This window comes from Aethalodelphis obliquidens, unplaced genomic scaffold (assembly GCF_003676395.1).
Source record: "Aethalodelphis obliquidens isolate GAN/ISIS:26980383/991018 unplaced genomic scaffold, ASM367639v1 scaffold16, whole genome shotgun sequence".
Lineage (NCBI taxonomy): Eukaryota > Metazoa > Chordata > Mammalia > Artiodactyla > Delphinidae > Aethalodelphis > Aethalodelphis obliquidens.
The window spans coordinates 17,830,514-17,846,245 of record NW_020837960.1 but is presented as its reverse complement, the minus strand read 5'-3'; the positions used below and the strand labels follow the sequence as shown (position 1 = coordinate 17,846,245).

The following is a 15,732-nucleotide window of genomic DNA, read 5'->3' as shown; positions in this document are numbered from 1 at the left end:
GGAGGCATGAAGATCACCCGAGTGGCTTCCACCCGAATCCTCCTGCAGGTCAAGCTGATGAGTCAGCACAAACTCCTGGACTTGTCTGCACAAAACCTGCGTACGCCCCCTAAACGTCTTCACTATGCATCAGAATTCCCTGCTAAATTACTTTTTGGCATCTACTTCTAACTTTCCCCCATATCTTATGCCCGCACTCTAAATAACTACAATAATGCACACATTGGACAAATCTTTTAAAAATGAAGCAATGTTTACAACTCCGGCACACCATAAAATGCACATGTTCAGGTATTGTTATGAACTAGAAGCTGCCAAACTGATAAGGAGTAAAGAAAGGGCAGGCTTTCTTTTTTCTTTTTTTGAGGGGGGGGGGGGGCTGCACCATGCAGCTTGCGGATCCTGTCTCCCTGACCAGGGACTGAACCCCTGCCATGGCAGTGAACGTGCTGACTACTCCCCCTGGTCCTCCCGGCAATTCCCCCTTTTTCTTTTTTTTAATAAGGGTAGAAACTCGGTCTGTCAAGTCTTCTGGTGTGGAATCTAGTACTTACAGTCACCACATGAAAACCTAAAAGTGCTGTCCTGACCCCAGGAAAACAGCAGGCCAACAGGGTCCAGCTTAAGAAATGACCCGATTTTCACAATGAGCCGTCTCCTCCCAATGTTTTGAAATCTGAAGCACCAGACTGTTAAAAACCCATACCTTTATGGTGGGGTAGGCTGGGGCAGAGGGGTGATATGGCTTGAATTCCTCAGGGCAGAATCACACTAGGGGTGCTTTCTAGTTCCATGCCAGACGCCTCCAGGGGGAGTTGCTGCTGCCTGAAGGGACTAGCGGTATTGATCACAGAAATAAAACATTCCTGGTTAGTCCTTTACATCTCTTGGCAGTTGGTGATTTTCTAGGAAGTGCAGAAGAAAAAGTTTTAGCCCTTTGGGAGTGTCTTAAATCACGTGAGAAGCAGCCAAGTCTTGCGTGGATCTTTTGTCACTTGTCCCTTTTCTGTCTTTGTGCTGCCACCTAGGGAGAGAAGGAGCATACATGTTGTATCCTGGTGAGGAGAAGCAGTCACCTGCAATCCCGAGGACCATCTGCACCTTCCAGAACAGAAAAGCAAGGCTGGTTGGGTTAGTCCTGAGATCAGCAGCTGTGCATTTGTGCTTCAAAGAGAAGCCTTTGGGACTTACCTGGTGGCACAGTGGTTAAGAATCCACCTGCCAATGCAGGGGACAAGGGTTCGAGCCCTGGTCAGGGAAGATCCCACATGCTGTTGAGCAACTAACGCACCACAACTACTGAGCCTGTGCTCTAGAGCCCGCAAACCACAACTACTGAGCCCACGTGCCACAACTACTGAAGCCTGGCCACAACAAGAGAAGCCACTGCAGTGAGAAGCCTGCACACCACATCGAAGAGTGGCCCCTGCTCGCTGCAACTACAGAAAGCCCGTGCACAGCAACGAAGACCCAATGCAGCCAAAAATAAATAAATAAAAAAGAGAAGCCCTCAGGCAAAGGAAGCGGTTTCCTTTGGGGCGACCTCATTCTAGGGCTAATGTTAGGCTCCTGGAGGTGGGTGAGACGCACATTTTCCTTCCAGTGTTCAAAGGGAGTGAAATACAAAATAATGTTAAGCTTGCCCAAACTCAGGGAATAGATACCCTCATTTTAGGAAAAAAATGATAATACAAGAAACAGATGAAAAAAAGTTCTAAGGTGAATAATTCTTAAACCATGTTTTCTTCTCTTTTCCTATGCAGATCCAATGTATAAAAAATAAATATAGACTTGCTGGTGGAAGTAGTAGTCCTTAATATCCTCCTGAAAAATGCCATGGAACAAGTGTAATTATTGAAAGCTGGTTTCTTACTGATCACAAAGTCAAACAATTTACTCTGGAGCTATAAGGTATCAAAAAAAAAGAAGTTGATGGAAATCAGACGTCTATGCCATAAGTGGATAAGATGTGACAGAGGTTAGACCTTCCCTGACCAGCCGCCTCACCAGAACTCTGTCCACTTCCCTGCTCAGCTTCTTCCACAGCCCCCGGCAATATCTGACACTCCATCTAGCCGCCCCCCAGAGCAGAAACTTCTCGAAGGCAGGTATTTTTTGCCATGTGGACAGCTGCATTCCTAGTGCCTAGAACAACATTTGGCACAAAGCGGGTGCTCAGTATATGCTCTTAAAAGAATAAATGAATCTAAGCTTATTCCTTGGCTCCTTTTTTCTTTTGAAAGAACTTATAACTTGACTAACTTTAATTTTACACATTCTGATTAAAGCACATGTGTAAGGTAACAATTCTCTTAACATCCATAAAGAAGCTCTGATTCTTCTGTAAATCACATTCGGTGCTTCCCTCCGCCCCTCCCTGTCTCAAATAGGCTTGATTAGTGTGAGACCATCAAAATAACATTTATTAACAAAAGTACAGTAAATGCTAAAAAGCTGACAGCTGAATTAAAGACTTGGCATGCAAATGCAATAGCTAAGTAGAAGCTTCAATTCTGGCTCAGCACTGCTGAGGATAAATTGACCTGCAGAATTCATTATGAATAGAGCAAAAAGATGAAACAGAAGAAATCTGATTTTTCCTTTCTTAGGATAAAATTCACAATTAAAACAGACTACTGAAGGAGAAATGGCCATAAAGCTATATACACAACAATAAAAACCTTGGGGAGGCAAAAAAGAGAGAGGGCTGGGCTTGAGGGTGGAAGGGCAGCCTCGGGCTTGGCCACTCACAGTCTGGGTGTCCTCACTTGGACCATCTATGAAACAGGGATACACCCCCTCCAGTCTACCTTAGAAGGTTGCTGTAAAGATTAATTTAACTACTGATACAGGATTGCTGTAAAAACTGTAAAGTACTATTAAACATAAGGTACTTTCCATCAGTCTAACGACCCTGCGAAGTATATAAACTGGAGGAGTGTATAAGTCTGTATCAAAAGGTGCACGAATCTAACCATTTCTGCCTTATTCAGATGAGGTCAAAGCCTGTGGACATCGTCCAAGGACACTAACAAATGGCCTTTCACTTGCCTTCCTAGACTCAGAGCTCCTTGCCTTCCACCAAGAGGTTCAACTGTATAATGCAGCTAACTCTGGAGATCTCCAAATCTTGGATTAGTCCTGGAGAAAGGGCTGTTTGGGAAAAAAAAAATACGTGATACAAGGCAGCTAGTTAAGTTAGATCAACTTTAAGAACAGAGAAAGTCAATCTTAACCTATGTGAAGAGGCTGTCTTTCAAATCTGGTGAAGGGGTGACTTCCCAGGATGCAACGCAAGTCAAAGTTAGGGCCTCTGGGGAAGGGAGTTAATTTGGTGCGGAGAGCCCGGCAGTCGGAAGTCCTGAGTTTAGGTTCTGGCTCAGTTATTTACTAGCTGTGTGACCTTGGGCAAATGAAATGACCTTACCCTTCTCAACTGTAAAATGGAGGAAATAATACCAATTGTGCCACATGGTTTCCGGAAGGATTTTAAACACATAAATTCATGGGAAAAGTGCTTAAAAATTGCAAGGCACTTTGCCAGTCTTTGTTATTACTTTCTAAGAATTATGCTCTTTGCAGTTCTTTCCACTGCAAAGTAATGTAATCTATGGAAAATGAAGAAAAGAGACAAATATATAACATGAACACAATAGCCAGAGTGAACATGTTGGTGTATTTGCTTCCAGTCAAACAGATGAGAGAATCCACCCAAGGAGCTCAGACAAGGGCCTGATGTGGGGTGAGCACAGGACAGATGCTAATCAAGGGCATAGCCTCACAGGGGTGGAGGAGATGAGGCGCCCCAAGCAGCAGTGACCGCAGGGCAGGACATCAAACAACCCAATGATCTAGTCTCATCTCACACGGAAGACACCACTGTGGGTCAGCCATGCTAGTGGTTTGTCCATGGGTCAGAGTTAAGGCAGGATTAGGACTACAACCAAGTATAAATCCAGCTCCTTTAAATTAATTGGCCTTTTTAGACCAACTATTTTACTTTTTAAAAGTAAACTTTTTAGTTTAGTTTGAAACATGGTTGCTCATTTTCACTTCATTTTCATCTGTTTACTGTTATTGTCATCATAAGTTTGCATGCAGTATAAACACTGTACATTTAGTAAATGTAAATGGGTACATTTCAGCTTCTCACTGCCAAATTGCCTTTGTGTCTGGCTAAAGCCCCGAGTAAGAGTAAGAGAAACGGGAGCGTGGGAGTGGAGGGCGGCGCACTAAAAATAGACCTGAACGGATGAAACCCAGTCCCCCTTGACATCCACATTAAACCTGATGGAGGGGAATCTCTTTGGGAGTCAGAACCCGAGAAGCACAAACCTGGAAGATGAAAGAGCCTGAGAGCTAAAGTACAAGGAAGATTTAAATCGAAGATAAAGCAGGCACAAAAAAAGGAAAGGATGTTGGTAATCTGAGATCAGTTTCAGAAATACGAATGGTTTGATGAAAATGATGGAGGCTCTTGTGTGTGTACACAAGTGGTTTTAGAGTTTGCAGAAATCTTTTGAAACTTTCCCCTAACTCAGCACATTAATCAAAAAGATAAATGATGTAAGTAAGACAAGCAAAGTGCCAAAGGATCTGAGTTTTCTGCGCTACCCCAATGTTTGGTACTGTACCTGTGGTAATAAAGTCTAAAAAGTCTCTAGTTTGAAATTCTTTAAATTTGAAGGAAGGATAGGATATATACGTGTATGTGTGTATATACGTATGTATGTTTGTGGGTGCATATGTGTATATGTGCATGTATTTGTATTTAAGTGTGTGTGTATATACATGTGTGTCAATTTGTGTATATTGTGCATGTATATATATAAAGTCCACATTGATTTGTTCCTAATATTATTCCCCAGAATAGCACTTGGCAGGTAGGTGTAACACCTTTAGTTTTTCACTCTTCAACTACTATTCAACTCCTAGTTAACACTGCACATTGCAAGTAGGATTAGTATCTTGACGTCAAAAGTAAACTCAAATATGGAAGAAAACAAAATTGATGATTTCACAGATTCCCATTTAATCTATAGCTAAGTCATGATGTGAGCTCCTATTTAAAGCTCCTGAAATCTAATGTACAGTGTAGTGGCTATAGTTAATAATACTGTATTGTATACTTGAAATTTGCTGAGAGAGTAGATCTTCAGTGTTCTCATCTCACACACACACGGTAAACAAGCGAGGTGACAAATATGTTAATGAGCTTGGTTATGGTAATCATTTCACAATCTTTGTGTATCAAAACATCACATTGTACACTTTAAATATATACAATTTAATTTGTCAATTATACCTCTATAAAGCTGGAAAAAAATAAAAGCTTCTGTGAAGACAAGGAGTATATGGACCACATATACTCTCAAACTTCAATAATTTAGGTTATGGGCTTTATATGAATAATCTTTAAATGCCATGTAAAAGCAAATTTATTAACAGCACAGATGTAAACAATGTATTCTAACTTGAGAGGTTCTGACGCAGATAAAATGACTACAGTAAGTGAAGTTTAATCAACTGATAGAAGAAAATTCACAGCCCTTTATCCAGAGATTAAAGATTATATCTATTTCTATTAAGCCTCTACAAGGAGTTTATGAATATGTTCTTAAACTTCAACTCTAAGAGCACCACAGAAAACCACTCAGAATGAAACTTGAATTCCAAAGTTCAGCCATAAAATGTCAAGGAACCCCATTTTGTACTGCAGAACACTTTTCTGAGGTGTCCGGTACAGACTAACTGATTGATCGATTGATTACCTCATACCTTTATAGAAGGCCTGCTCTGTGCTGCCCCATGTTAGGTGCTGTGGACATAACTGTGACCTAGTCAGGCAAGGTTCTGTGAAGAGGGTGAGGCAGGAAGATGGGAGAGGATTGGAGGCAAGTGAGGAATTAGGAATTGCATCTCTGAGAAAATGATGCTTGAGATGCTTGAAATGACATGATGGAACAAATCATGTGAAGATCTGGAGGAAGGATATAAAAGATAAACAAGTCACACAAAGGCACTGATATGGGAACAGTGCGGCATATTCAAGGACCAACAAGAAGGTCATGTAATAGCTTAGACAATTTGAAAGACCAAGATAGATCAAGATCATGACTTTGACCCTTGGGATAAAAAGATCAAGTCTCAATTAGTGAGGACACTGGTTAGAATACTCAACCTATCCAACATTTGTGCCCAACCTATCCAGTGTGTACCAACATTTACCAACTGCATATTCTGTGCAAGACACAAGGTGAATAGTACAGAGTCAACATTTGTGCCCAACCTATCCAGTGTGTACCAACATCTACCAACTGCATACTCTGTGCAAGACACAAGGTGAATAGCACAGAGTTCCTGCTGTTAAGTAGCTTACCTTCAACAGGGGTGATAATTCAAGAGTTTAAGTAGCCTTTCTCTCATCCTTTTGCCCTTTGGGTTGGGTGTCACTCTCCTGGCTCCTATGGCGCCCTGCCTTACAACTACAGCTGCTGTGGGGATTAAATGAATTATTATACGTAAAGTGCTCAGAACAGTGCCAAGCACATAAATGCTAGACAGTATTTGTTGTTATTAGTATCATTAGTTATTAGCATTATGAAATGATCACATGAGAAACAGGATATTAGCACAATTTCAAGGTATCTCAAAAATGGAGGGGCATTTCACAAAATAACTGACCAGTACTCTCAAGGTGTCAAGGTCACGGAAAGATAAAGAAAGACTGAGAGACACATTACAGAAAAGAGGAGATATGCTTAACTAAATGCAATGTGGAAGGATGGACTGGACCCTGGAATGGAAAAACATTAGTGTAAAAATAGATGAAACTCAAACAAGGGGGTAGATTAGTTAATAATACTGTGTTATTGTAAAGTCCCTGTTTTTCATAATTGTACTGGTTATATAAGGTGTTAAGGTTAGAGGAAGCTGAGTGAAGGGTATATGTATACTCTCTACTGTTTTTGCAACTTTTCTATAAGTCTAAAGTTATTTCAAAGTAAAAAAGTAAAGACAAAAGAAAAGAAAGAAATTGGCACAGAAATGTCAGAGATGTTGGAACTAGCAGACAAAAACATTTAAGCAGCTATTGTTAACGAACTACTTGAAGGAGAACACAATGAGGAGAGAAATGCGAAGATATAAAAAAGAGCCAAATGGAACATCTAGAGCTGAAAATTCCAATATGTGAAATAAAAATTCACTGAGGTTATAGAAAATAAAACACTACAAGACAAAGTAAAATTGAAAATAAAGAAGAACAGAAGTTAAAGGACCTGTGGGACATCAAGTAGTCTAGCATACATGTAACTGGAGTCCCAGAAGCCAAGAGGGTGAAGAGAAAAGGGGGTGGGTGGGTGAAGAACAGAAAATTTATAGAAATACTGGCCAGAAATTTTCCAAATTTAATGAAAATAATCAAGAAAACAAAGAAGAGACACAACCAAATCAGGTATGAAAGAAGGAATATCACTACAGATTCACGGACATAAAAAGGATAATAAAAATATAAGAAACAAGTTATACCAATAAATTTGACAACTAGATGAAAGATACATTGCTTGAAAGACATAAGTTACTAAAACTGGCACAAGAAAAAGAAGAAAATTAGAATAGCTTTACATCTATTATAGAAATTGAACTAGTAACTAAAAAATTTCCCAGAAAAAAAAAAATTCCAGGCCCAAATGGCTTCACTAGTGAATTCTGTCCAACATAAAAAGGAAAAACAATACTAATCTCACAAAAACGCTTTCAGAAAGTGGGTGATGACAGACTCCCAACTCATTTAATAAAGTCAGCTTTACTCTGATACCAAAACTAGACAAAATCATTACAAATAAGGAAAACTACAGACCAATATCCCTCATGAACAGAGATTAAAAAAATCATTAATAAAATATTAGGAAATAAAACACAATACTATATATGAAAAGACCAAGTGAGTTTATCCCAGGAATATAAAGTTCAACATTCAAAAATCGATCATTATACTTCACATATTAAAATATATTCCTTTACTAAAGGAAAACTGCATGATCATCTCAATAGATGAAGAAAACTTATTTGACAAAATTCAATATCCATTCATGATTAAAACTCTCACTGAGAAGAACTTCCTCAGTCTGATAAAGGAAATCTACAAAAACCACACACACAGATCGATAGTGGCAGCAAGCACACCTCTTGCCTGGGTCTTGGTTTCTAAATACCATTCTCCTCTAAAGGAACCCTGGCTCCTTGGGAAAGAGGCTGATTCCAGGGCTTGGACACGGAAAATACATGAAGAGTCTGGAATACCCTCTTGCAGAAGAAGTAATGAAGTATTTAAAAATGAATGAAACATAACAAAAAGATACAGTAGGCAGCTTGAAGGGACTCCTACTGGCCCTTCTGGGACAATATGAGGAACAGAATAATGTAATTTAAATCACTGGATAAAATAACCTTCAAGTGCATGATGATATAAGCTCATAAATGAATAAATAAGTAGAGAAGGGAAAGCCCTTCCTTCTAGAAAAATGCCAAAGTAAATAAATATAAATGTAAAATAAATAAATATAAAAGAGATGATGGAGTTGGAAAAAACATCAGTTTTATTTTAAAACTTGTGAGTGAATGCTGAATGAGGAATAGGATACTTAAAAGTGCCAGAGTATTTGCCCACAAATCACTTATTAATTACAAAGAGAAAAATAATAACTCTACAGTGGATAAACCCGGTGGACACCACCTTAATCAAGCAATCAAAGTTAACATCCCTAGTACTGGGTCATGTGACTCTTGACATGGTGCACTAAGAAAGGCACAGCATTACTTCTGTGGGTGCCCAAAAGGTAAAACTTGGATCTAATCAAGAGGATACATTAGGCAAACTCAAAGTGAGGAACATTCGACTAAATAACCAGCCTGTGCTCTTCAAAAATGTCAAGGTCAAGTAAGACAAGGAATAGGTGAGAAATTTTTCCAGATTAAAGAAGACAAAAGAAGGTTCAGTGCCAGACAGTTTTACCACGGATGTTCTTTAAAAGTTTCCAGAAATAGAATGTTCTTATGCAAAATTATTCCTTCCAGAATACTGGGAAAGATTGAAAGCCAGCTGAATTCTAACACTAAGACCTAATAGCAATATTGCTTTCGAATATAGATGCAAACATTCTAAATAAAAGCCTAGAAAACCTAATTGAGAACTAGATTTGACAATGGTTAAACCAGATAGGGAGCATCCATGATGCTCTCTCCTTTATCTACTGCCAGGTAGAGTTTAGTGTAGGAACTCAAGCACAGTTTAATTGTGATAAAAACTCTACAACCAGCACAAGAGATGCCAAAAAGATATTTGATAACAACCAATACCAATGACTAATTAAAACTTTAAGGAAACTAAGTATAAAAGGAAATACCAAAGATAGATATTCTTTATCCCATTAACAATAGCTAGTGTCAGAACTGATGGTAACGCACATTAATAAAATCACAAATTAGGCAAAGATAACTACTATTACATATTATTCTTCAATACTGTTCTAGATAGTCTTACCCATGTAATATGATATAAAAGATATAAAAGCTACTATAACTATCAGAAAGAACTGCACACAAATTTTTCGAAGTTAAGATTATGTACCTTATTATGCATTGAAAACCCAGTATGAATAAAATTTTAAAATTTAGATTAATAGTTTAGTAAATTAGTTATTTAAAGGATAAATATATAAAAATGTAATACTTTACCACAAAATAGCCAGTTAGGAGATATAACTGAAAAAAAAAAAAAAAGATTTCATTAATAGCAACAAGAATACCTAGAGATACTCCTAAAAAGAAGTATCTAGAACCTACATGAAGATGAAGAACCAAATGTTAGTGAAAGGTATGATTAGGATTTTAGTAAATATAGACAAATACCATATTCCTGAATAAGGACACTGACTTTTGTAAAGATGTGTTTTTCTCAAAATAATTTATGGGTCTTTCAAAATCTCAGTAAAACCCATTAGAATTTACTCTTAGAACCTGTAAAAATGATCCTACAAATCTAATGGAAAAAATAAATAGATGAGAAAATAATTACAAACCAAGGGAAAAAAATTACAATGAACACAGTGGACAAAAATGAATGTCTTTAAGTTATAAAATACTTTTTAGAATCAATAAGAAAAATACTGATACTCCAATAATTTAACAAAGGCCATAAACAAATAATTCTCTATAAGATGGCAAATGATAGGTAAATGTGAAAAAATGAACATTATTACTGTGGACAAAAAAATGTTGCCTGCCATTTCAGAAAACAACAAATGCTGCCCACCATCAAGCCATCAGCCTCTGCAGAGCTTCCCCTCACCCGCCCCCCCACCTCGGTGTGCCCTGAGGGGAATTCAGGATGGAGAAAAACAGAATACTGGCCCTGAACCAGAATACTGGTTCAGATGCATATCAAAGGAGTAATTTCAATGAGCCCAGACTCTTGCATCTTCCCATACCCAGAAAAGCACTAAACTCATTAACTTGAGATGTCTGGGGTTTTTTTTTGTGTGTGTATGATTAGCAGTAATCTTTTGATGTTTGACTGCATGTTTTTTTTTTTCAACAAAAATTCCTACATATCCTGGCTTCTCTCTTACCTCTTTGTTAACAGTTCCTCAGAGCTATCTGAGAGGCTGCCTCCCAGGCTATAGTCCTCTGTAAGTTCCCTGAATAAAACATAACTCTCAACTTTCAGGTTGTGTGGGGTTTTTTTCAGTCGACATTATTAATCAGGAAAATGTGAATTAAAACCACACCAACATGCCTTTTTTCCACTTATTTGCAAAGACACTATTCAAAGCTAATAAGATAAGGACTCATACCATCATTTGTTAGAGTGCGAGATACTATAACCTTTCTGTGAAATATATTCCCAAAAGTATATATTTGAAAACCTTAGTTATTAATCAGTAAGCCCACCTCTAAAAATCCATTCTAAGAAAACAATAAAAGATACGGACAAATATTTACATAGAATCTGATTCTTCCAATAGCAAATGTTTAAAAATAATACAAATGTCCAAGATAGGACTATGATCATTAAATAATCAAATACTCAAATAATTAAAAATTACTGTCATTAAAGAAGTATACTTATGAAGAAGAGTAGCCTGGGAAAATGCTCACAAAATGATGTCAAGAAAAAAGGTTATAAAATTACTATTATAATTCCTTTAAAAATTATTATAGAAGAAAATACACCATATTACCTCCAGGTAATGAAAAGTCGGGAGATTATAATTTTTGTTTTATACTTTTCTCTATTTTCTGCAAAGAACATGTATTCATAAAACAGAAAATACATTAAACAAAAGATTTACCCAAAACTAAAGGCTTTTAAAAAGTAGTAGTTTATCTGATAGTTGTGTTATATTTCTCTCAGTATATTGAAAACCATATTGCTATAGCTACCATGTGCAACGTTGCATAAAATAACAGGCATACACTCAAATATTGTCACACATCAGTTTATTGAGGAAATTGTGATGCTAGAGGTTAATTCTATTCACTTGATTACTTTTCATGATGTCAAACAAAACTCCAAAGGCCACAAGCCATGAAGTTATACAATTACTTTCCCATATTTTGTTCAGGAAAACACAAAAATCAAACACAAAGAAATGTTCAAGTGAATCTGAAAATTGCCCCCTTCCTACTTTTTTTCAAAAGGTGGTAATTAAGGGTTAGGAAGTACAGTGGAATGGAGGAAGGCTGAAAATGGGACATGTAGAAGGCAAATATTTTTGCTTGATTTAATTTTCAAAGTTTCAAATCTTTCCAATTTTTTTAACATGTTTTGCACCAAAAAAGGAATCAATACTTTTCATTCCACTCTTGTCAACTTTAGCCAAAGCCTTCTGAGCTGCAGTCATTTTGCTATTTTTCTGTTATTGAAAATAAGAGAGAAAAATTGTTATGAATGTAACATTTATAAATCATACATGCAAATCAAACAAGACCATGCATGTCTCAAGGTTCGTTAAGGGAGGTAAGCATTTGCTGCTGACATGCTTCATAAAGGAGTGATTCTTCTTAAAAGTTCTGATTTCTATTCAGAATTCAGATCTAAGAGACAAAATATGTTAAAAGAGGCAGGAGACAAAACTGCCGCCTTCTAAGGAGTGGAATGTTACAACCAACGGTTTACTTTAGGGGAAATAATTCTGGAGGGTGTATTAAGTGAAATAACACAAACAATGGAACTGACACAGGCAGCAATTGTCAGAGGGAGGAATTACAGCCTTGTATTACCAAATGATGAATAATTCACAACAATCTACCATCTGATTTTATTCATAGGCTCTATGGGAAAGCAAGGACAAAGCTATTATATTCAAAAGATAACCTGTATTGCAAAGCATCCAGGACCAGCAGGATAGCTGTCCCATTTTTCCTCCAACAAAAAAATACTTTCTAAAAAGCTGACTCCAAATAACTCTGCCTTTTAAAATTCTCTCTCTTCCTGGTCACTGTTTTTGTTTTGTTTTGTTTTGCCATGTCCTATAACAAGCACTGGCAGAAGGGAAATAGCAGCTGATTTTACTTCAGTGTTCAGCAAAAGCATAAATGATGGGAATCAGCAAAGAAAAAATCATCTGTCTCTCTGGGAACTGTGAGACAGAGCCATTGCCAAGGTATCTTTTAAGGGCACAGTCAATATATGATCCCTAAAAATTTGCTTTTTACATTCTGTCACTTATAATTTAGTAGGCTTATATTTTGGCTGGATGGGGAAAAGTGACAGTCTCTGAGACAAGTTATCCTCCATCCCCTGCAATTAACTGACATCCTGGTCCAACCTCTTATCTCACTGGTGCGGTGCCCAAGTGGATACAATGGGAAGCAGCACTTAGAAGGGTGGGGCAGAAATACTCCTCAAAGAGAAACTCGAAAATGTCCCTGCTTACAGAAGGCACTGAGATAACCAGCTATTTTAGCCAAATCTCAAGTTGGATTATCCCCTGATAGCCCATGCCCTGATAAATTACATGTAGATTAAAGAATACAATTTTTAGAAAACATTAAATCTAAGGAGAGTAAGTGTTCTTAAAATCTAGGTGGAAGTTAACCTATCTTGGGGCAAGGCAAGGTCTTTCTAAGCATAAAAATAATGAGAAAATCATAAAAAACTTCCATATTTAATCCTCAGATAAACTTAAAATAGTTCAAAAGTCAAATGAAAAGCCTAAACAAACTGGAAAATTATCTGTACCCTATATGTCATGAAAAGTGTTAATAGCCTGAATTTAGAATGAGCTCTTACAAATCAACAAGAAAAATATTACTATCCCAACATAAAAACAGGCAAGAAACATGAACTGACAATTTGCAAAAATGCAGATAGGCAATAAGCATTTGGAAAAACAACCTTTCTACCTAAAGTAGCCTACTTAGGCAAATTTTTCAAGAATAAAAATAATACTTGATGTTTTCAAGAATGTGAGATGAACACTCATCAGCAATAACGGCTGGGAGTACAAATTTCTGCTACACTTTTGGAAAGCATTTTAGCTATATATATGTATACCAGTAATCATGGAAAGAGTTCATGTTTTCTAAGCCTTTACTCTTAGTTTTAAATTGTGTCTAATGAAATAGAGATGCAGACTATAAATGAGAATGTTTATCACCTCATTAAAACAAAAACAAAAAAGCAGAAGTAACCTATGTGTCCAAAAATAGGAGAATGATTAAATATATTCCCTGTGGTGAAATAAAATAACACATGACTGAATATCACAAAACCATTAATAATTTTTCAAAGAAAGCTTAATGACATGAACATTTTCACAATATAGAGCTAAATGAAAAAGGCAGAACCCCAAACTATATGTGTGTGTGTATATATATATATGATGATGTATAGGATAAATCAGTAAGAAATGTTATGAAAATACTTGCTGGGGTGGTTGCTGAATTATGGAGTTGTTAATAATTGTTGTCATTGTCATAATTTCTGGGAAGCTACTGGGCAGGAGAGTCGACAAAAAATTACCTTTGGAGCCCCTTCCTCTGCCCCATCCTATCACTCTGAATATATTGCAAAGTTGAGGCACACTCTTGCTAATAAGTATACTGCCTTTCTTTATCTGTACAAAGTCTTCTTTGCTTGACGCTTTCATCACCATTCATAATTTTGAATTAATTCTTAAGTCACAGAAATGCAAGTAATAATTCTTCATGGTTAAAATCACAATCAAGCATGCAATTGTTCCTCGAAGTCCCCATGCAGCAACAGCCACAGGATTCAAGAGTATTTGCTGCTGCACCCAGACACATACCTTTACAGTCTTCAAATCTTTAGTGTTAAACTTAGTGTAATCTTCTTTTGCTTCTATGGGCTCATCTGATAACTTTACTTTCTGCAATGTTAGAGCAGTGAAGTGTCAAACGTCACCTTGACACTTACATCAGTCCATTAAAAAAAAAACCCAACATGTATGTGCAATTTGGACCAATAGCGAGGTCAAATGGAGCAGCAGACCCTGCAGAGGGCTTACTTTTTACAAGTCCCTTCGCTTTTTGCCAATTATCTAGGAACTAAGCCAGACGTCCCTTCCAAGAAGCAGCCTTGGTGATGGGGAGATGTGAGCAGGCAAGCCCATGACCCAGCCCTTAGGCTGTCTAGCGGTATGATCACATAATGTATGTACCAGGGACAGGGGGCATCGAGGTGACTGCTGACTTCCAGGACAGTCTAAGGGGGGGTGAATGCAGGCACAGAAGGCAAAGAAGAGAATTTCCTTTAAGGTGGCCGGGGTCCAGCCAGAACCCCGACTTCATTCACCTGCAGGGCTGCTGTAATGTCCATTTAGGAATACAGGGACAGCATTCTGACTGTCACCATCTTTGTATAGCTTTATGTTCTTACCTCCTTTCAATTCAATTATCTCATTTTATCCACATAAGAACAACCTTGCAAAGCAAGCAGAAGGAAGCACAGAGGTTAAGTAAACAGCTTAAGGTCACCTAGCAGAGGACTTGAGGTGAGATCTCAACTATGGTACAAGTGCTCTTTCCATTGAACCCAATGCAATTAGGTCAACCTTTACTTCATGATTTCACCTTTCACATGAGCATTTTTCACCAATCAATGAATGTGAGACTCTTGTCAAGAGCTAGACTGTGGCCATATGTTCATATTACAGTAGGAATCTGACACATTTATTATGTAAAAGGCACATAGCAGGGCAGGTAAGTCTTGATGTTTAACATGGAGAACTGACTGCACAGGGATCACAACTTGGACTTTTACAGATTTTCAAGCTCTCTGTGGAGACGCTGGGTTGACAAGACCCAATATGGACCCGCCCTAGGAAATGCAGATTTGTTCCCAGCTTCACTCTTCACACCCAGCTTTCACTACACAAAGAACCGTAGAGTCGCTACTAAAAGATGCCACAGCCCATGTACAATACAAGTGGGTAAAATGACACGTCTTGAAATTTTTCACCAGCACACTGTTGAATACGTTGGGAAAAAAACATTAACTGTAACATCTACTTAAATTTCTGTTATTTAAAAGACTGAATCACTACAGATTTGGGGGAATGTTTCAGAAGAAATAGAAAAGTGGCTCAGAAAGACAGTAACAAAGGGTCTGACTAAATGGGTACAGTTCTGGAAAAAAAGGCAGACAGAAAAGTACAGAGGAACTAATGCTAAGATTGGTCTTATTCTTACAAATGACTTGCAAAG

At 37.6% G+C, this 15,732-nt stretch overlaps 1 protein-coding gene across 13 annotated transcripts in view; it reads right to left on the bottom strand.

The window, feature by feature from the left end:
• Window positions 1–217: 217 nt before the first annotated feature.
• RNASEH2B (ribonuclease H2 subunit B) overlaps window positions 218–15,732 on the bottom strand; it is an 84,774-nt gene continuing 69,259 nt past the window's right edge. For 2 of the 13 annotated variants that reach the window (XM_027116373.1, XM_027116368.1), the window contains 2 exons: window positions 14,316–14,396; window positions 11,486–11,918 (listed from right to left, as the gene is read on the bottom strand). In XM_027116373.1, coding sequence (XP_026972174.1) covers window positions 11,802–11,918; window positions 14,316–14,396 — 198 coding nt within the window. In that variant the 3' untranslated portion in view covers window positions 11,486–11,801. Of the gene's footprint in view, window positions 1,025–3,051; window positions 3,154–6,379; window positions 6,495–9,738; window positions 9,766–11,485; window positions 11,919–14,315; window positions 14,397–14,821; window positions 14,950–15,732 lie in introns of those variants that run through there. The other 11 variants (XR_003434766.1, XR_003434765.1, XR_003434767.1 and 8 more) reach the window with 11 other exon arrangements.